The sequence below is a fragment of the Cheilinus undulatus genome, linkage group 24 (assembly GCF_018320785.1).
Source record: "Cheilinus undulatus linkage group 24, ASM1832078v1, whole genome shotgun sequence".
NCBI classification, from domain to species: domain Eukaryota; kingdom Metazoa; phylum Chordata; class Actinopteri; order Labriformes; family Labridae; genus Cheilinus; species Cheilinus undulatus.
The window spans coordinates 11106571-11129035 of NC_054888.1; the positions used below are offsets into that span (position 1 = coordinate 11106571).

General features: G+C 38.7%; 1 protein-coding gene across 1 annotated transcript in view; it reads left to right on the forward strand.

Moving 5' to 3' along the window:
* The window catches only part of dmd (dystrophin), a 486115-nt gene that overhangs the window by 135345 nt on the left and 328305 nt on the right, over window positions 1-22465 (forward strand). The window contains 1 exon segment of the mRNA XM_041781573.1: window positions 7842-7903. Within this exon segment, the coding sequence (XP_041637507.1) occupies window positions 7842-7903 (62 nt within the window).

The following is a 22465-nucleotide window of genomic DNA, read 5'->3' on the forward strand; positions in this document are numbered from 1 at the left end:
TCTGGTTATAAAAACCTGTCCAAGAACTATCTTGCAATTTCTGTCAGTCTTTCACTTCATGTCCTGAGGGTTTCTTTAGTTTTTGTTTCTCTTTATCTGTCTCCAAGTCTCCTTCATTCCTCCACATTGTCTCCATTCATTTCCTTTCTTTCTGCAGTCTTTTTGTTTCAGCCTTTGTCCGATCTGTTTTGTCTCCTCCCTCACTGGGATTTCATTTCCTTCTCTCCCTCTCTTTACCATCTCTCCACTTGATTTCCTCTCTTTCTCTCCCTGACGCTGCTCTCAAACCAAGATTAAGCTATTATGTCGAAGTCTCTCTAATGAGATGCATGTGGCAGGGTGCATGCGTCATGAGTATATCTATGTGTGTGTCCATGCATAACTTTCTGTGTGAGTGTGAGAGGCTTGCAGCAGATTTTAGTAGCAGAACAAAGGTTTAAATGGACTATCGATCGGGCCTCCCTCGCCGTCGGTCTTTGACTGCTTCCTGCTGTCTTCGCTAATTCTCCCGCATTCACTCACTTTGTGTGTCTGCACCCACATTTACATAAAGCTCTTCAGATACACAAGGCATGTTCACATAAATACACAAAGACAGGGCAATTTGTAGGCACAGGTGAGAGAGGAAGTCGCCTGGGGAGTCAACAGCTGGGGTGACAAAGTTAGGATGTATAAATCAGTTTTGGTTGCCAAGTGTGCAGCTAGAAGCAACTGAAACGTCTAACTGCACATTTGAATTTAGAAATATGTCTGTTTATTAGATGACTGTAATGTAAAGCAGTTAATCATCCATACATTTAAAATGGAATTATGGAGTTCCACAGGTTGTAGACCTGGGTCAACTAGTTTTTCACCTTTTTCTCTTTGTATCGTCTATAAATATAAATGTTTGCTACAGGAATGGCAGCTGCTGTTTTATATACCACAGTGCTGTTTTAAAACACTGGACAGGACTTGGAAATTTCCAAGTTTCAACTTTTAATAAGTTGTCAAATCATCAAAGTCTATTCCTATGGACGTTTAAAGTGTCCAAGGTTTTGTGGAAATAAGGCTGAGAAGGAAAAACTACTTCACTACTTACTTTTAAATGAAATATCAAAATGAATTTCATCAGTTCTTTTATCATATATTCTCTTTTTATTGTTACGATACATCCAACTACCATAGAGACAGCTACGTGGATGAAATACTTGAGTCCAATGCAAATTTCCCTAAGGGGATACTAAAGACAGCACCTTATGATATGGTATGGTATCGTATTGTATTGTATCATATCATATCAAATTAAATTGTATCATATTGTATCCTATCACATCGTATCATATCGTATTGTATCATAGTGTATCATATTCTATCATATCATATTGTAACATATCGTATCGTATCGTATTGTATCGTATCATATCGTATCATATAGTATCATATATCGTATTGCATCGTATTGCATCGTATCATATTGTATCGTATCGTATCATATCGTATCATACCATACATAACTGTAGTATGTACTTTAAAAAAACATGCTTAGAAACGTAATGTATTAGGAGTAACCCAAAAGATTTTAAAAAATGAAGAGGATCTGTTAATACTTTCATTTAAAATGGTTAACATTCATAGGGTAAGAAATGCTAAATTTTTGAGATTTTAATCAGTTATTTACAAGAAAAACAAACTCAGAATTTCCTAATCTAAAAAGTCTTAAATTTTGACAACAGATACAAAAAATTTCGAGTTTTAAAAATCCTACATTTACAACAGTGTTAAACCAAAATCTACAAGAAACCACACTTAAAATAATGTTTGGATATTTTACTTTTTGGCTGTATAATCTCAAAAAAGCTGTGTTGGTTTACTTACATTACAACTTTTAAATTCAACAATTTAAAATGTATTGATAAGAAATTGTCTCCTAAATAAACAACTTTTTAAACTTGAGACTTTTTGGTTTTTTTTTCTTAAAAATTAACAGACCCTCTTTATAATTTTTTTTTTTTTTTTTTTAAAGAGTGGCTCTAAAACATTGTTGGAATTACTGATAATTTTTACATGGATCTTTTGCCAAGAAGACGCATCTGTAGGCATAAAATGTTGGTATTTCATCAGTGAAAACAATTAAAATTTAAGTTTGTTTTTCCAAATAGGCCCTTTTTGGGGGGCTCAGCATATTTGGATACGAGTAGAGGGGGCCCTAAGGAAAAAGGTTGGGAATCACTGCCTCACAGTATCATATCATACCTTATGGTATCGTATTGTATTATACCTGACTGTGTCATGCTCTTTTAGTATCACATTGCATTTTTCAAAACTCTAAGGCATTGTACCGTACTAATAAAATGTTGTTTTGTGTACTAAATAACATTTTTTTAATTGGTCACAAATCAAAAATCTTTTATAGCTAGATATATAAACCATAAACAAGGAAATGTCAGAACAACTATACTTGGCCCCTACACTTGTTGAAGACATGACACAGAAAAAAAAATTGCAGCAGTGGAGTATTCCATCTATTTAATTTAACCTTTATTTAACTAGGTAGTCCCTTGAGAATAAGATCTCCGTTTAAGAGAGACCAGGCAATGAATAGTTAATTTCTAGTCAAGGGCGCTAAAATGCCCAGAAACCAGGAACACAACACATTTTCACCCACATTTATTATTTTCAGACAGAGACGTGAGCCCAGAGCAGCATTACCATCTCAGAGGCATTAATGCATAAAGAAGTGAATCCTGCATCATGGGAATACAGTGACACACATACACAGTGACTGTACACAGATGTGGATGGATTACCTGCTGTAGATGGGATTGTTTGCCCTTCGCTTCTTTTCTATTCATGCTCCACCGCTCAGGTTGCTATTATCTCACGTTTGATGTAAGTGTGTGTGTGTTTGCTTAAGACTGCAATTGTGTGTGTGTGTTTTGCACGAGTCCGGCATCTTGGCACAGTGCACTTCTCAACGTGAGACCTTTTAATTAAAGGAGAAGTTTCATTATCAGCTCCATTAGTCAATGCCTTCCTAGTGTCAACACGCACATACAAACATTAGCTGAAGGAGTAGTGTTGGCTGGACTGGTATAATATTTAACCTGATGTTCTGTTTCAAGAGGAGAGTGTCTTTTATTATCTGTAGTAATGGGAAGTGACCCTATTTCCAGTCAAATGAGAGAGGCGGGCAAGGGAGGGCTGTTATTATAAGTCATCATGTCGTCATTTTCATTGTAATGCATGTCACAGGCCACACTGTAACACCCCACTGCACAGAAACAATCAATGTACAGTTACAGTGGAGGATGAAAGCCCTGGAAAATCATCATCTGCAGAGCAATCCATACTGATGTTAGGTAAACAATAATCTTTTAAAAATGTTCTCTTTATTCTCATCAAAACACTACTAATACACCGTGAAAAGAAAAGGGTTATAAATAAAAGCCCTGCAATAAAAACGTGGCTCAGAAATAAAGTTACATTTACTGTTTAATGAGTAAAAGGCATAAACTTACACTTTGCTATTCATATGCTGTTTATTCTGAAACAACAAGGCGTGTAAACTCTCTCCTAGCTACTCTTGTATAGAAAAAATGCTTAAGTTAGCTCGTTGGCTTGTTAGCATGTTAGGCTACAGAGATCAACAGTAAGGCTACAACTTTAGCTGGCAAAGCAAATGCCCTCTTGTATCAAATTGTACCATATTATACCTGATAATTGTCTATGCAAGTTTTCTTTCTTTAGCTATTGCACTAAATTATCAGGTATGTGCACAATTAGCCAGCTAAATGGTTAAAGTTGGATCCCTTTGTGGTCAGCATTAGTGCTAGCTTCTTGACCACTGCCATGCTGCCATAGCATGTTAGCATCTCATGGAAACAACTAGGGATGCACTCGGCTAAACGGTTAAATTTGCAAGACTTAGCCTTATGGTGGGTTAAACTAGTTACCTAAAACTTTAATGAACTACCTGCCTCCAGAGGCCGCTGTAGCTTCAGTTAATGGCTGCTGCCCTCAAGTCTGAGCTTTCCCTTGGCACTTCCCTGGACGTAAACATGAGAAGCTTAGCAGTAGCTTAGCGGTTAGCATATATTAGGAACAGCGTGGTATGACAGTTTAAGTAGTAGATGGAAATAAAGTGGTATGAAGGCTGTCGAGGGTTGAACTCACGTATAACTACTCAACCAAAATGAAAAGAGGCCACATATCAAAGTATATTAATCTACAAATAAGCTAGCTGCTAATGTTAGCCACACTGTACAAAGTATATCAGAATCACATCACACCCGCTGACACAATGATCTTGTGGGGATTTTGACAGGAGTATTTACACAATTTAAATGGGGTTTAACCAAATGGGTAAATGGAGGCTTGAGAACGTACTTAGAAACAACATTGTTTACCACTATTTTAGTCTAGAAAATCAAGGTCCAGAGGCTACGCCAGGTTATACTCACATATAACTGAAGCACTGAGTACTGAGTGCAAGAATGTGGATGTTAGCTTATAAAGAGTATCAACGTCCAAAAGTGCTAGCACTGCTAACATTAGCTACATTCTGTATTCACATCGCTGTAGTTATCTTATCATTGCAGTGTGAAGTTGGTTTACAGAATGTATTTAACTGACTTTGGAATAGTCGGCCAAACTCAATTTACTTTGCATTTAATCGGATGGGAAATTATCACCTACAAACATCACAGTATTGTTCTTCACATTTAGACCCTAGGACTCAGATCTGCCTTATTAGGTGCAGTTCCATGTTTTATACATTTATGTTCTTCTGCCTTTATATGTTGACTTTCATAAGCTGCCAGTACAGTCCAGATGGGGATTAATAAAGTACTCCATCCATATCTGTACATCACAACAATGTTAGCTTGAATTACTCACTAACGTAGCTCAATAATCAGTAGGGGACACTAATCACAAAGCACCAGTCTCAGCGGAAAACTCAAAATTATAAATTCCAAACAGTTTCTAATATAACCAAAATTGATAAGAAGTAGAAATCATGATAATAATTGCAAGTGGAATCATTCACATCCCTACAAGTCAAAGCACCTTTATTTTTAAGTTTCTGACAGAAAAATGTTGAATAAATTGCTTTATAATTGATTTTCCATCAATTGACTGGTCCATTAGTTGACTCATTATTTAGCTCTTCCTATGTTAGTTCTGATGGCGTACGTTCTTCAGAAATAACTTTTCTTTATAAGCTTTTGTTTTGGTGAGGAAATTGTAAATTGAATTTTCTACAACTATTTAAAGCTTGACTGGATTCTTTCAGTTTCACATTCATACCACTAAAGCACACAAAAATATAGATTTTGTTATGCTACAGAGATGTCAGATTCTTACAGTGTAGCACTGATTGCATGATGGTCTCTTGAAGTATAAGAACAAATAACCCATCTTTGTGTAGTTATTACATTTCTGCACTGCAATTCAGTTTCTCTGCATTGTAGGTTCAGTCAAAAGTTTTTAATGCTTCGTTTGTCTAAAATGTTGTTAAACAATGGCCTTAATGTTTTACATAACTCCACTTCACTGAGAAAAATAGATGTTAAGATGCTTTGAAAGAGTCTACAACCTTGGGCTTTGTAAATCCTGGTGAAAAGCAGTGAAAGTGCAAAGCGCTTGCTCATGAATAGTTGAAAGCGTCTCTTTGTTCCTTGCACAGTTGATAGGTGACAAGGAACAAAGAGTTAAATGAAAAAACTCAACAGATTATCTTTGTCAAAAATACAGCACAACAGTAAAAACATATCCCTTTTAGCCTCAGTTTTGTTTTTAGCTCCAGTTAGCAAATGCGAGTAAGATTATAGTCTAATGGTAAATAAAGCAAACTTACAGTAAAACAGGTCACATTTAACATTGTTAGCATTTACATCGCAGCCAGTTTTTACATTTAGGTGTCAGCATTTAGCAGAAAGCAGGATTTAAGTCTGGAGATTGACTTGCCTGGTCTGAAACCTTCCACTTCTTGCCCCTGATGAACTCCTTTGTTGCTTTATGTCATCATCTTGCTGCATGATAAACAATTTCTAATCAGTTTTCAGCTGACAAAATGTTTCTGTGAAGTTCTTATTTCTTTTTTCTGCTAATATCATGTGCTGCATCATCAGTGAAGTTTCATGAACCCATCCCAGTAGATGGTGATACCTTCACTCCTGTTTTCAGGAGGTTAGTGCTGATGTCACTAACAGTAGATGGTGATACCCTCACTCCTGTCTTCAGGAAGTTAGTGCTGATGTCACTAACAGTAGATGGTGATACCTTCACTCCTGTTTTCAGGAGGTTGTTGCTGATGTCACTAACAGTAGATGGTGATACCTTCACTCCTGTCCTCAGGAAGTTGTTGCTGATGTCACTAACAGTAGATGGTGATACCCTCACTCCTGTCCTCAGGAAGTTGTTGCTGATGTCACTAACAGTAGATGGTGATATCCTCACTCCTGTCCTCAGGAAGTTGTTGCTGATGTCACTAACCGTAGATGGTGATACCCTCACTCCTGTCCTCTGGAGGTTGTTGCTGATGTCACTAACAGTAGATGGTGATACCCTCACTCCTGTCCTCTGGAGGTTGTTGCTGATGTCACTAACAGTAGATGGTGATACCCTCACTCCTGTCCTCAGGAGGTTGATGCTGAGTTCTTTAACAGTTATTTTAGGGTCTTTCTTTAGAGCTCTCCCCATGTTTCTGTTGCCAACTGCTGCTGTTGTCCTTGGTCTACCCATTTGACACCTGTAGCTTAGTACACCATTGCTTTCTTTCTTCTTCAGGGTATTCCAAATGGTTGTACTTTCTATGGCTTATTTTTTGTGCTGTGGCTCTGCTTGATTTTCCATCTTCTCTTAGCTTTGCAATTGCTTGTTTTTCACCCATAGACAGCAGTGTATTTTTGTTTGGTTTATGCCTTAATACTGTGAAGAAGGAAGCCAAGCATGCCCACTCCGCCAACTACTGACCTGGCATGTTTACTACAGCATTTTAGTCGGTTTTGGCAATCTGTATGCATGGCAGTTGCTTTCACTTGTTGACATTTTGAAACGAAAAATGATTCAATTCTCAGTGGATTATTTCCCAAGAGAATGGAGTCTATAAATGATTGGCTCATACATATCATGATCTTATAACATATATAAGATCACTTTGCAGTGCAGCTGACACTTTACAGAGTAGTTTTCATTCTAGTATGAGACTTGAATATGAATCACAAACACCAACACCAGCTAATGATTGACAGGAAAAAAATTAAAAACAAGAGAAATCTCCATTTCAGTGCAGATGACTCATTCTCTTATAGACAATCCACTTTATCTCCTCCTTTAAAAAGAAAAAAAAACATAATGGAGCTTTTTTTCCAGTTGACAACAGCATCTGGTTTATGTTGATGGGAAGCAAATGGCAAGCCGCTCAACAATGAGAGAGATCACAGTAATGATTGTGGAATAATAGAGAAGGGGTGTTTCCAACAGGGCAACAAGTGGGAAGTATGCCAACTCACTTGGGTTTGTCATGTGATGCTGACGACTGGGCGGTGGAGGTCTTGTAAGTGGCACATTGATTGATATGATGAGGATGCAATTAGCCTTGAGTGAGATTAGAGTAGGCTCTTATCATGCTGAGCACCACTTGCATTTGGTGTTTGTGAGAGACAGAAGCTTGTGTTGAGGCATGGAAAGAGACATGCCAGAACAAGTGTAGTTTTGGATTGTGTACCTCTAATGCTGCCATATATCTAACATGACCTTCATTCCCAGGTTCTCTTGATGGCCAAAATGTTTGAATATTTATGTAAAAACACCAAAAATGCCTGTTTTGACAGTCTGTGTATTTTATCTTCCTGCAGATGAAAGAGAAGATGTTCAGAAGAAGACTTTCACAAAATGGGTAAACTCACAGTTGGCTAAGGTAAGACCACTACCTACTTCTGTCCCAGTGTCTATTCCCTGCCCTTAACCCATCACAGATCTTCACGGCCTCCATATGTGAACAAGTAGCTAATTGTGCCCCTGTTCCCCTGGTTATTCAACTCTGGCACAAGTCTATTCATGCATAGCACTTGGCCTAATATATTCAGAATGTGTCACTAAAGACTTGAGCTGCTCAGACCATATCCATTCTTTTGAACCAGGCAGTAAACATGTTTATTTCTGCTGTAAAAATGGGCAATTTCTAAGGGATGTTAATGGCTCTTCAGGGGCTTTTGCAGGTAGTCTCAAGTGGACACTCTCCTTTGTGTATGCTGGCTGATAGCAGGGAGTTGTAGATGCACAGGTGGAATGGCATGTTTTGCAGCTGAGAATTTTTCTTGGGGTTCTAACAGAATGGGACAGCAAGGGAGAAGACGTTTATTTTAGCATCATACAAAAACCATAGTCTTTTGCTTTCCTTAGCTTGAATGCACTTGTTTTTGTGGTCTTACCTTATGTTTTGTATGTGCTGGTATTGTTCTACGCTGATGGTGTTGTGGTGTAGTTAGAAGACATTTTTGTGGTTCTTACAGAATGGGATAGCAAACAAATGACTTTAACATGATGATACAAACCAGTCAATGCTTTCCTTAGCTTGGATTCCCTTGCTTTTGTTGTCTTAACTTATGTTTGGTATGTGCTGGTATTACTCTACGCTGATGATGTTGTGGTATAATTAGAAGACTTTTTGTGGTTCTAAAAGATTGGGACAGCAAACAAAAGACTAGACATTAACCTTTAACATCATAATACAAAACCAGTCTTTTGCTTACCTAAGTTTAATTCCCTTGCTTCTGTGGTCTTACCTTAGTAGCACATGTTTTGTATGTGCTACTATTGCTTTATGCTGATGATGTTTTGTGGTCTTTATTGACTGTTTGTATTAGCTGGTGCTTTGGTGTATTTTCATGTCATTTTTCAGTTCTTACAGAATTAGACAACACACACAAGACTTAACATTTACTTTAGCATCATGACACTGAAACCATAATCATTTGCCAACCTTTTATGCCCTTTCTTTGCTTTTATGACCCCAACCTAATGTTTTGTTTGTGCTGGTATTGCATTATACCAACGATATTACGCTATATTGTGAAGACTTTATCCATCTTTTGTCCAGTTCTAACAGAACCACAATACAAACATAAGGCTACACGTTAACTTCAGCATCAAGATGCTGAAATCATGATCCTTTGCCAGAGTCCTTTTGGTCTTGTGGTCTTTATCTGATGCTTCCTTGTGCTGGTATTGCTTTACGTTGATGATATAGAAGTATATTCCTCAAGGCTTTTTTCTAGGTCTAACAGAGTCAGTCTACAACGAAAGACTAGACATTTACTTTAGCACCATGATACTGAAACCATAATCTTTTACTTACTCCAGCTAAAGTCCCCTCATTTTTGAGGCCTTAATTGAATACTCTTTTGTATGCTGGTATTATTTTATGCAAAGATGTGGTGGTATAGTTTGAAGCCTTTTTTCCATTTCTAACAGAATTGGTCTCAAACACAAAAGTAGACATCTACTTTATCATCGTGATACTAAAACTGTAATCACTTGCTTACCTTAGCCAGAGTCCCCTTGTTTTTGTTGTCCATATCTAACATTTGCTAGTACTACTTTACGCTGATGATGTGGCGGTACATTTTGATGGCCTTTTTCCCAGTTCTAACGGGAAAGGAAAACAAACACAATATGTGACATCTACTTAAGCATCATTAAACCAAAACCATAATTATTGCTTGCCTTAGCTACAGTGCCCTTGCTTTTGCAGCCCTTAACCCAATGTTATGTTAATGCTGGTATTACTTTATGCTGATGATAACAGCATCTGCCTACAAACCCAAGACTAGACTTTTACTTTAGCACTGTGGCACTCAAACCATAATCTTCTTCTCACCTTAGCTGAGTGCCTTGACATTTGTGACCCCTAACGTAATGTTTTATATGTGCGGGTGTTACTTTACGCCGATGATGTTGTGGTATTTTTTGAAGATGTCTTCCCCTGACTCTTGTGTAATAATTACAGGCTTCTTGAACATTTTCTTAGTCTTCCTCTCTTATTTTCCTTTTGTCTCTCGTTTTATTGGCTGAGGCCCATTGCTTTGAAAACAGCCTCCAAATGGAAAAGTTATCAACCAAAGAGAGGTTTTTTTTTGGGAGGTGCTTATTGCCTCTTTCTGTTGCCCATGCTGTTTGGAAATGTAGTGGAGCTGGGAAACCCCTCTGTCTCTCTTGTCACCTTCAGTCCCTTTCTCTATCTTGTCTCCCCTCCCCATGCTTTCTATTCCCTCCTCCTAAAATGAACAGGAAGAGAAGGATTTGTTATGTTTTAGGCGCTGGCAGCGTCTCCCATCCCCTTTCATCTCGGGCTGTTTTCTCCTCGTCTCTCAGAGTCGTGGACAATTTTTTTGAGGCATTTCCTTTTTTTACGGCTGTGATTCAGACACACACAAACAAACAAAGGTTATTCCCGCCACGTCTTTCCTCTCCGGAGAGTCGCTTCAGTAACGCTGAGGAGGAAGAAAAACCCCATAGGCAGAGCGGGAGAGTGTTTCACATTTTACAGGTTTCCTTTGTGATCCTTAGTGTTGCTTCTGGGATTGTTTGGAGAAAATATGGGCTGTATTTTCCTAAAAAGGCACTTTGCCATTCCTCTTTCATGTTTACCCGTACACTTTCCTATGCTCTAACTCAGTTTCTCGGCCCTTATGGGGACCGAATCACTTGTTTGGAATTTATTTCTAATTGCATTTCATTGTTTATGTGGTGTGTGTTTATTTGCAGGGTGTGTGTATTTTGTGCATGCCAACACATCAGCGCTATTCCTATTTTCAAAGTTGATTACAAGGGCACTAGAGGTGTGCCGTTGCCATGGTGACGGAGACTTCGGTGAGTGCGTATAGTGTATGCTGCTCATTTGTGAGTGAAACAGAGTCTGATCTGTAGCAGGTGATGACAGCCAAGAGGAGGATGGACTGGATGGAAGGATGCTCCTTTCCTGTCTTGCCTTCCCATCTTTTTCCCCTCTTTTTTCCCATTCTGTCATTCACGATTAACCTTCTCTAGCCCTCCTGTCCTTAATTGACCTTTTCCCCCAAAGTTCTGTCCTTTTCTGTATTTTGATTAACAAGTCTGTCTCCTCTTTCTGTCTTTTTTCTCCTTCCTTATTTTTACTATCCATATTTGTCCTCTGCTGTCCTTAACTTCACATATCTGCCCTCCTACTCCTGTCCTTGCTTTACTTTTCAAGTCTGCCCTCTTCCTTTCTTTTATTTATGTGTCCTTTCCACACCAGTCTTTCGTCTCCTGCCCTTTCCTTTCCAAGTCTGTCCTCGCCTGTGATGCTTTCCCAAAGTCTGTCCTCTCTCGTCATTTTCAACATGCAGTCACATACTCTACATCTCCATCCTCTCCAGACTGACCTGTCGCTAAACTTGGACTTTAACTTAAACTGTCCTGTTCCTTGAGTTTTCCCTGTCTGTTTAACTGTCTGACCTTTGACATTCAAAGTTCATTCTCTTAGGCTGTCCTCTCCAGTTGCTTCCTTTCCAAGTATCTCCTTTTTTGTCCATTATTTTTGAATATTGTCTATTGTCCAACTTCTCCAAGTCTGTCATTTTTCCTTATTAAGCCAACTCTCTCTTGTCCTTAACCTTTAAATCCTGTCCTCTTCCTTTCAAGCATGTTTTTTCTAGTTTCCCAGGTTGTTGTCTATCCTATCTGTTTCTTGTCTGATGCCTTGTCTCTCCCTCTCCAGTGTCTTTTTACCTCTTAATCTGTCTTTTCTATCTTCTCTTGTCCCCTCTTTCATGTCCTGGTCACTGGTACTTCCCTGTAGGCTCATGGCCTTTCCTTTCCTTTCCTTTCTTTTCCTTTCCTGTCTTTTCCTTTCCTTTCCTTTCTGTCCTAGTCTTTACTTCGACTTCCCTCCTAGTCTTTCCTTTTTCTAGTATTTCTTTTCCTTTCCTTTTCTTGCCTTACCTTTCCATTCTAGTATTTCCTTTGCCAGTATTTCCATGCTTTCTTTTCTCAATCGATTCCTAACCCTCCCATATCCTTTCTTTCCTTTCCATTCGTTTATTTGACTTTCCTTTCCTTTCCTTTCCATCCCAGTCTTTCCTTTCTCTAGTATTTCATTTCCTTTCCTTGTCATGTCTTTCCTTGCTTTTCGGCTCTAGTGTTTCCTTTTCTAGTATTTCCATGCCTTCTGTTGCCAATCTGTTCCTAATCTTTCTTAAACATTTCTTTAGTTTCCATTCAATTCCTTTCATTGTCTCTCCTTTCCCCCGTCCTAGTCTTTCCTTTTCCTAGTATATCCATGCCCTTTCTTTCCTTGCCTTTCCTTTCCTACCCATCCTAGTCTTTTCCTAGTGTTTCCATACCTTTCATTTTCCTTGCCATGCCTCGCCTTTCTACCCTAGTCCTTCCTTCCCTTTCCTTTCTGCCCTAGTCTTTCCTATCCTAGTATTTCCATGCCTTTTCTTTCCTAGTCATGCCTTGTCTTTTCTTTCCTTCCTTTTCTTTCCTTTCCCAATCTGTTCCTTATTTTCCTAGTCTGTCCTCTCATAGTCTTTCCTTTCCTTGTCATTCCTTTTCTTCATTTCCTTTCCTTTCTTTTGATTTTGTTTCCTTTTCCTTCCTAGTCTTTCCATTCCTTGCCCTTCCTTGCTGTTCTTTTCCTTTTATCTTCCCTTCTTCTTGTCGACCCCCCCCCCCTCACCCTTCCCAGTCCCCTCTAACCATGACTAAGAGAGTAGAGAAGAAGGAGAGAAATTTAAAACTTGTAGGCGAAGGAGACGGATAGGAAGAGGGGATGGAGATAGGCAGGAGGAGGAAGAGATCCCCTCATCCATCCAGACTCACCGGAGCATAATGAATACCCCATCCTAGATAGATGAGTCTCTCGCACACATACTCACATATACCCACACAGGCCTCAGGAGAGAAAGAGATAGTGAGACAGCAGATGGGAGGAAGTAAGATTACAGGAAGGCAGAAAATGAGAGGAGATAGGGAAGGAGACAAGGATTTGAAGGATGAAGAAACAATAGAAAATGAGTGAGGGGAGAACAAAAGTTCAGACAGGGACGGGGAAAAAAAGAGCGACAGAGTTATGGCGAGAGTTGGACGGTTTGGTTAACAGCGGGCTTGAGAAATAAGGAGAAAACATCCGGCAGTGAAGCAGCTTTGTGTCTGATTTTAGTGTGATTTGCTACTCAGCAAACCATAAAAACAGGCACTTCAGGAATATACGAGGATCTGTCAGCAGGGCAGGAAAGTGATATTTTATTTTTCCTTGTTTACCAATCACAGCCGGTACTTTATTCAAGGGGATAAGCCGCCGATTTCCTTCCTTAGCGGCACACACTTACACTGTAATTTCACTTTCCTGACAACTTTGTTTGAGTTAATCCTGCAGACTGTGTTTATATGTTAGCTGGATGTTTTTCACGTCTCCCAGAATTCCTGCCAAGAATCACCAGATAAGAGACGTTTGCTGTCTATAAAACATGTTTCCTCTAAGTTAGCAAGCTATAGATCTGTTAAGCTTGGCCTTTGTTCTTTAGTTTTTCATCAAAATGTTAAAATATGCTCTTTGGACTATGGTAAGGGGCATTTTTCGTTATGTTTTCCGTTTTCAACAACTCACTCCAATGAAATTATTGAATAAAGAGGTTCACGCACTAACTTGAACTGGCAAATTAGATGTAGCTGTGGATGCTGACATTACAAACTTTATTAACTTTCCATATACAAGATGTGCACTACACAGACTACTGTAGGTAATTTCTGGATGAGGGATTTTATTTAGCTCTGGTATCAAGGGACCAACATGTCCTTTTCGCCTGACACAGGAAGTAGTGTAAAAGCATACAAAAGCTCCTGCGCCTACCTAGCTAAGAGGCATTTGTTTGTACTTTTTTCCCTCTTTCAACAACTTGATTAAAAATCACAAATAAACTGTCTCACACATTTAGCTGTAACACCTGGGTTTGCTAACATTAGCCCTTTCTGTGCTTTACTTGCAAATGAGATGTTGCTATGAAAAACGCCACTTAATGATTTGTAGGTATCTAATACAGACATTTCAAGCTGTCTTAACTTTCTGCGTACAAAATGTGCACTACACAGTTAACGGCAGGGAATTTCTGAAAAATAGATTGTATTTGGCACTTGAATAAAATATGAAAAATGATGTTTTTCGCCTGACACAGGAAGTACCCTTAAAACATTCTAAAGCCTCGATACCTATGTAGCTATCTGTGTGAATACCTCTTTGGTTAGTTTTTCATTAAAATGTCAAAATAAACTCTTCATACTATGCGAAGAAGCATTCGTTTGTAGATTTTTTGTTTTCAACAACTTTCTCATTACACGTCACAAATGGGGTGGGGGGGGGGGGGGGGACTTCTAAAACTGTAACACCAGGGTTTGCTTCATTTGCGAATGAGATATAAGTATGGAAATTGCCTACTGAATGATTTGTAGATGTTTATTCATAGACTGTAACACCACAATTTGCTAGTATTAGCATTAGCCCTTTCTGTGCTTTACTTGCAAATGAGATGTTGCTATAAGAAAAACGCCACTAAATGATTTGTAGGTATCTAATACAGACATTTCAAGCTGTCTTAACTTTCTGCGTACAAAATGTGCACTACACAGTTAATGGGAAGGTTTCGAGACAAGAGATAGTATTTGGCAATGGTATCAAGTAAAAAAACGATTCTTTCGCCTGACACAGGAAGTGACCTTAAAGCATCCAAAAGCCTTGATACCTACGTAGATATTTGTGTGATTACCTTTTATTTAGTTCTTTTCAACAAAATGTTAAAATATGCTCTCTGAATGACACAAAGAGGCATTCTAGGTACTTTTTTTTGGTTTATCGCAACTTGCGTGAAAAAAAATCACAAATCAACTGACTCAAATATTAATTGGTAGCACCAAGATTTGCTAGTATTAGGATTAGCCCTTTGTATGCTTTAGTTGCAAATTAAATGCTAGTGTGGACAATGCACCTAAATGATTTGCAGGTATTCAATGCTAATATTTCAAGCTGTCTTAACTTTCCATTTACAAAATGTGCACTACAGTATTTATAGCGTGGAATTTCTGAACAAGAGATTTTATCTAGCACAGTTATTGAGTAAGAAACATGGTTCTTACACACTTCAGACTGATTTTGTAATGTCACGTGCAATGGATCTATACTTTAACGTAAAGCTTTTAAAACAGGACATTTTGTACAACTACATTGTTGGCCTGAAACAGGATTTTTGCACCAAAACAGACAATACACCACCTTAAACACATCTGCTGAAGCAGTGTATGTTACAGGTAGTCAAATAACATGCTGAAGTGTGCGTAAGTGATATATGTGAGTGTTTGTACCCATCCTGGCAAATTCTCAGCTATAAAGATGTTTCTACATTCCTCACTTGTGCTAATGCTGATTGAATTGTTATGGCTTTATTACATTATAGATGCCTTTCTCCTCTTTTTCCATCACTGCAACCCAGAATACCATCATAACCTTAATTTCAAAATCTTTTATTCATTTTCTTTTATTGCAGTCTCTTTTTTCTTTTCTGTTTTCCTTTTTTTAACTGTAATTGGTCGTATTAATAATTAACACTGCCTCACTTTGCTCACAGTGTGCATAAACTGCTACAGAGTGTTTTTCTGAAAAGTTGCATTTCAGACTCGAGAGGATTTAGCATGTTGACATACTGCTTAATGTGTCCCTCATGCATTGTAACACTTAGTTAAATACCCAGACATTCTTTCTAGTCCTTCTAGCTTTAGTAGCAGGAGATTTTCACCTAAATATGACCTCCTGCTGCGAAAATGCCTTACCTATTGGAACACAATCTAATCTTTTGTCAAACTGAACACTTGCCTCATGATTCTGTCGATAACAGACGGGATGTTCTCTCTGAACAAGGCTTATTGAGGCACTTTATCTGCATTTTTCTGTTTTCGATTTACTCGTTGATTCCAAGTGGTGAAAAACAGTCCTACTCTTCATCTGAAATTCAGTTTTTCTCCATTCCTGAGTTTCAAACGAATAAATAGAGAGCTTAGAAGTGGAGGGAAATGTGCGACAGTAAGGAGAAAGGACTGCATTCGTCCAGTCGTTGGTGTTAATTTCACACCCCGGCTGTCACTGTTTGCTCAGGTCTTCCAAAACAGAAAAACTTTGATGGAAGAGGAGAGAAAAGAGAGCAACAAAGAGAATAGAAATGAGATTGGGAGAGTGGAAGAGTGGAGAAAGTTTTCACGGTGAGAGGTGCATCAATTTGTTGCCTCTTTATGCAGATGATACCATGCTAATATTTTTGAATAGTTCTTCCTGCAGCTGTAATGATACAGGAAGATAACAAAACAGCACTTTCATTTATTGCACATTCTTCTAATTGTTATGTGAGTCATCACTCTTTATCTACATTAAGCCTAGCTGTGCTACATTTGGGTCATTTTAAGAGGATAACAGATGGATGTGGGAGGTGCTGAAAGCTGTATTAAGGTGCAGGCAAGAAAACTGCCTGAATAAAACTCTGTATTCTGGCTTCAATATTGTCTGTATTCTCATTTATTAACATAAAGTGTAGAAAAATAGTAATTGGTGAGCAAAAGAGTTTGTTAAAGTTAAAATATAAAGCTTGAACAGACGGATTTTTTTGGTATTTTGCAAACAGCTGTGCAAAAAATCAGCACTGGCTCCACAATAAAACCCTGCTCAGTGGTTTTTAAATCCTGCACCTGTGTGAGCATGTTTCCACTTTTCTCTCAGTTCTGCATGAGAAGGTTCAATTTATGGAAACTCCACAAACAACAGCCAGGTTTATTAAGTTGTTGACTTCCTTTTTGGGGGGGAGTGTGTATGTGTTCATGCTTTTCAAGTGGAACATAGCTGATTACATCCAACACATTGTCTGTAAAAGGAAAACAAAATGGTTAGTGTGTAAGCTTGATTGCATATCACAAGGTGAGCTGGTCATGGGAACTTTACCTCTGAGTCAGGAGGTTCTATAAAAACAGCCTTTTTTTTGTTTTTTAGAAAAGTCTGTATTTTGATGCATACATACCATCCTGAATTTAATTAAAGCTACCACCTGGTGGTTACAGGTGCATCTCAAGAAACTTGATTATCATTTTTGCTGTGATTTAATTCAAAAAGTTTGAATTCCATATATTCTAAAATCATCTCAAACAAATCGAAATATCTTTTGACTTTTTTCTTTTAATCTTCATGACTACACCTACAGCTCATGAAAATCCACTATCTCAAAATATCAGAATATTACAAAAACAATTTAAAAAACCTATTTATACTACTAAAATGTCAACCTTCTGGAAAATTATCCCCAGTTATGCATTTAGTACCCAGTCAGGGCTCTGTTAACGCATGTGACATATGTGCATCAATGAAACATGACATGGGGGCGATCAGTCCGTGGCACTGCTATGGTGTTATGAAGCCCAGGTTGCTATGGTAGCAACTCATCTGTATTGTTGAGTCTGGCAGTGTTAATTCTGACAGCCGTTCTGAATTTCAGTCTAAGTCTAGTCTTTGGATCACGGGTGTCCAAACTATGGCTCGGGGGCCAAATGTGGCCTGCAGTCCATTTTTGATTGGCCCGCAGCAAATTCTAGAAATAAAATGTTATATGGCCCACATAAGATGATGAAGCTTGGGCTCAGCTGTATGGTACTTTCAGTTTTAGCACTAGGCAGTTCCACGATGTTGATTCCGTAAACAAACATTTTGACAAGATGATATCTTGAGTCCTTATTCTGATAGATTATTGCAACAAATAGCAGCACCAATAGCATCTCAGGGGTGGAGCCAGTGGAAGCCAGGGCCAAATAGGGCCCCTAAAATCTGATTGGCTCCCCCAAATCCTGAAATGAATGTCTTTTTGCCTTGTCAGCCATTCACAAGGCATTTAGGTGTATTCACTCGCTAAGCAGGTATTAACTTACACTGGATTGGTCTTACTTATTTAAATATCCTCAAGGCGAGGAATATGAAAGTGGTCCCACCATTCTTACATGTTTCAGTATGTGGCCCTCAGTGGACATCCCTGCTTTAGACTACATGTGTTTTAGTTTTAATCACATTTTAGTCATTTACGAAAGCTAAATTACATTTTATTGTAGTTTCAGTCATCTTGACGGAATCTAAACTTACTTTTTGTCAGTTTTAGTCACTAAAGATCTATTTTTGGCTAGTCTTTATGTAGTCTTTCTCATGAAAAAAGGCTGTCAACTAACCTTTTTAGTCAATTTTAGTCAACGAGATTAAAGGCCTCATATTTTACCCCTTTAAGAAACATTAATATCGGTCTCAGAGGTCCCCAAAACATGCCTGTGAAGTTTGTTGCTGAAAAAACACCCCAGTATTGGATTTTTGCATGTTTAAAACCCCTCTGTTTCAGCCCTGCTCAGAATGAGCTGTTTCTGTGTCTGTGGCTTTAAATGTTAATGAGCTGTCTGACTCCGCCCCTGACCACGCCCCTCTTAGGACATGGATGTGGCTCTCCTGATCCTCAGGAGAGGAGGGCGGACCTTTCTTCCAAGCGAGAGGACCAACCAAACCTGGGGGCGGTGCTAACTCCCCACATGAGGTCATGAGGGGAAAATCTGAGAACGGCTTGTTTCAGCACAAGTTTTCTGAAAGGTGGAGAAAGAGAGGGAGGAGTGGGATGGATTTTGATTTTGATCTGATTCTTGGGGGGATTGTTGACAGCCCTGGGGCACATATTTTTGCTAGAAAAGCCTGAAAAAGTGGTTTTTGCATAATATGTGACCTTTAACTCTGGAGTCTGGTATCTTTCATCTTCCTGTTGACATTTCCCAGAGACTCTCTATGGGGTTCAGGTGAGGCCAGTTGGCTGGTCAATCAAACTCACTAATACCACGGTCAGCAAACCTGGTAGTTTTGGCTTCACTGTGGGCAGGCAGGAAATCAGTATCTCCATAAAGCTTCTCAGCAGATGGCAGCATGAAATGCTCTTAAATCTCCTGGTAGACAGCTGACAGTGTTGACTCTGGACTTGATAAAGCACAGAGGACCAACAACAGCAGATGACATTGCACCCTAAACCACCACTGAATGTGGAGACTGGAAATACTGGACTTCAAGCACCTTGGATTCTGGGCCTCACAGATCTTCCTCCTGACTCCGGGACCTTGATTTCTAAAATTTGCTTTCATCTGAAAACAGGACTTTGGACCACTGAGCAATGGTCCTTAGGCCAGGTGAGATGCTGATAACACTTGCAGCCTAATTCCTGGACCCGTTTGTGTGTGGTGGCTCTTGATCCACTGACTCCAGACTCAGTCTACTCCTTGTAAAGCTCCCCAAAGTTCTTGAATCTGCTTTGTTTGACAGTCGTCTGAAGGTTGAGCTTATCCCTGTTGCTTGTGCACCATTTCTTACCACACTTTCCTCTTGTCAAGCCAGCAGTTTTCCCCATGATTGTGGTTGTGCGAAGTCTTACAAGCAAGGAATGAATGTGAGACCAGGTCACCAAAACCTAATCGAGTCAGAGTGACACTTTTGCAAAGTTTGAAGCAAGAATTATTGCGATATCATATTCATAAGAAAGGACAGACAACCCTAAAACATAGAGCTTCTAGGGTATACAAGATGATCGTCTGCATAGAAAATGATAATTCTGCAGCGTTTTTCTTAAATATATCTCTTCTCTTCAGTATGAACATGTAGCCTCACTACTGTCCTGATCAGACAGCTTATAAAAGCCATATAAAAATGCAGACATTCACAGTTTTGGTTAAAATGGTTCTGTGATCAGCTCACCTGTGCTGAAGAAAGCCGAGCTGTAAACTCATCAATGTGTCTGCAGCTCACATCATCATCTGCTCTGCTGATCCACGTCAGCACTCTCTATTGACTGATACAGGCTGCTAGCATTAACCTAATGTAGCAAACAGGAACCTGTAGAAACTTGAAATGTAACTGATAATGTAAGTTGTTGAGTTAAAGTTGGTATGATGCTTCCCTTTCATTTTCAGTATCACATGAGATCAGGGACTTCAGGGCAAGGAAAACACAGAGAAAGCAACAGGATCTGAATCAGCAGCAGTCACTCAGATGATTTATCCTCCGTATTGACTCTCATTTTGCTTCTGGCATTGCTTCAGGAAGGCACTGTTGGTCAGTCAGTGTGTCAGCAAGTCTGTTCACGACTTTTGGATCGGCATGGCTGTTTGGATGGAATACCAATGTGTGGAAAACACCAGAAAGGACACTGAGCTTTCTAGGACTGTGTAACTTTGTCTCCACTCGCCATTCCAGCCCAGATGGGAGACTTTTTGTGTCTTCTGCTGATTTATGTGGTTTTTGTCTGGCTTGTCGCTGCCAGAAGTATCCCACTTACAATTTAATTAAGAGTGGTTGACAGACGTCATGGGAACCTGGCAGCTTTGTTCATTCATTACAGTGGACAGTCTGTCCTTTTTGACAACTTGATTTTAAATTGTAGATTCATCAGGATATTTCTTCTTACTTCTGTGCCAAGCATTAAAACACTTTAATTTCTTGCATGTACTCACACGCAGAAAGAAGGTTTGACTCTCAAGAGGCTATTATTTGGTACAAGATCGCAGCAACATCACATTATATATTAGGTTGCAGTGACCTTAAACCACCAAAATCTAATCAGTTTAACATCAGCTTAAAATGGATGTAGTTTGAAGAAAATCCTTCTAAGCATTCTTGAGATATCACGTTCATAAGCAAGGGATGTGAATGAGGCCTAGTGATTGACCTTTGACCTGTGTCCTCCCAACAACAAATCATTTTATCCATCCATTTTCTTCTGCTTATCCGGGGTCGGGTTGCGGAGGCAATCATGCTAAGCAAGTCAGCCCAGTAGATGAAGTCTACATTTTTAGAACAGTCCAATTTGTTATGCAGGTGTACACCTAAATATTTATACCATGTCACCACCTCGATGTCCATGCCACAAGTGTTCACTGGCTGAAGAGGGGGTTTGGATCTGCAGAAATCTATGATCATTTCCTTTGTCTTTGAGGTGTTGAGTAGGAGCCAGTTTTTCTGACTCCAGTCACTGAAGGCACTTAACAGATCTCTGTATTCTGTAAATGGGACATTGCATAGTAACAAGATGCTGATCCTGATTAGCAATTTGCAATTTGGAGAATGAAATATGTAAACATCATTTTTTGCAACCCAAATGGGATGTTTTATTAGTGGGGATGCTGAGCATTATTTTTTAGTACTATTTTTCCACTATTTTCAGCTATTTTCACACTATTTTCAGGTACTTTTATGCTATTTTGAGCTATTTCTATGCTTTTTCAGGCATTTAATGGAATTATCAGCTATTTCTATGCTATTTTCAGCTATTTTAAGGCTACTTTCAGCTATTTTTTGTATCCCTTTTTAGCTATTGAATTCCATTTTCAGCTACTTTTATGCCATTTTATGTTATTCTATGCTATTTTTATGCTATTTTCAGCTCTTATTGTGCTTTTGGCTATTTTTGGCAGTTCTTCCACAATTCAGCTCTCAGCATCCCCACGCAATTTCAGCTTAAATTGTAATTTTGATCTAGTTCCTTACCTTTCTACTGGAGAGGACAAAGTGAAGAAATTTCCTCAGATAACATATCCGAGCATATTTAGCTAATTTTATTAGCTTCGTATCACTATTTTCTTGTCAACAGGGACAATAATGTTTATTTAAAGGAGCTGCAACACTTCCAAGAGGATGAAGAGCCCAGTCAGAGCTTTAAAATCTCTTTCTTTTTAGTTTGTAAGTTTTGCTCAAATTCTTATTTAGCCAACTAGTCCCTCTGTAAATGTGTGAACTATATAAATATCACTATTTACTTGTGAGGGACAAAAATTCTTGAAGAAAATGTTTGAATACAGTTAGGTTTTACTTTTATTAATTCATATTTGATATTAAAAATGATTCGGGACCTAAAATACCTTTATGTCAAGTCTTGACTGATAAGATCAGTGTATTTCCACTCTATGAAGGCTTTCTCCAGGGGAAAGTGTGGCAACTTCTCAAAGATGTTTGTCCAACTCTATTTTATGGAACTTATTCACATAGTGTTATCTAGTCACGTTTAATTTCAGAAGTGTAAAAACATTTAAGAGTTTGGCAGAAAATTCCAGATTAATGTTGAAAAGACAAGAGGTAGTGGTTAATGTCTGCACCTGTCGTTAAGTTTGCAGAAAACCCTGAGAATATTCTTGCAATAAAAACGGCCCAAAAATGTAATAGCTTCATCTGTAGCCATCCCCTGCATGGAGGCATAACAACCTTAACAGGCCTCATTTTCTTTCATGGACTTCCAGCCTGACATGGAAAAGGTTCCTGTGAAGCTGTCGAAGACATTTAGAAAGAAAGTTTTACAAAATACTGTTAGTAAGTGCCACAGAGAGAGCATTTACTAGGCTGAAAATGTCAGAATGATGCATCACTGCTCTG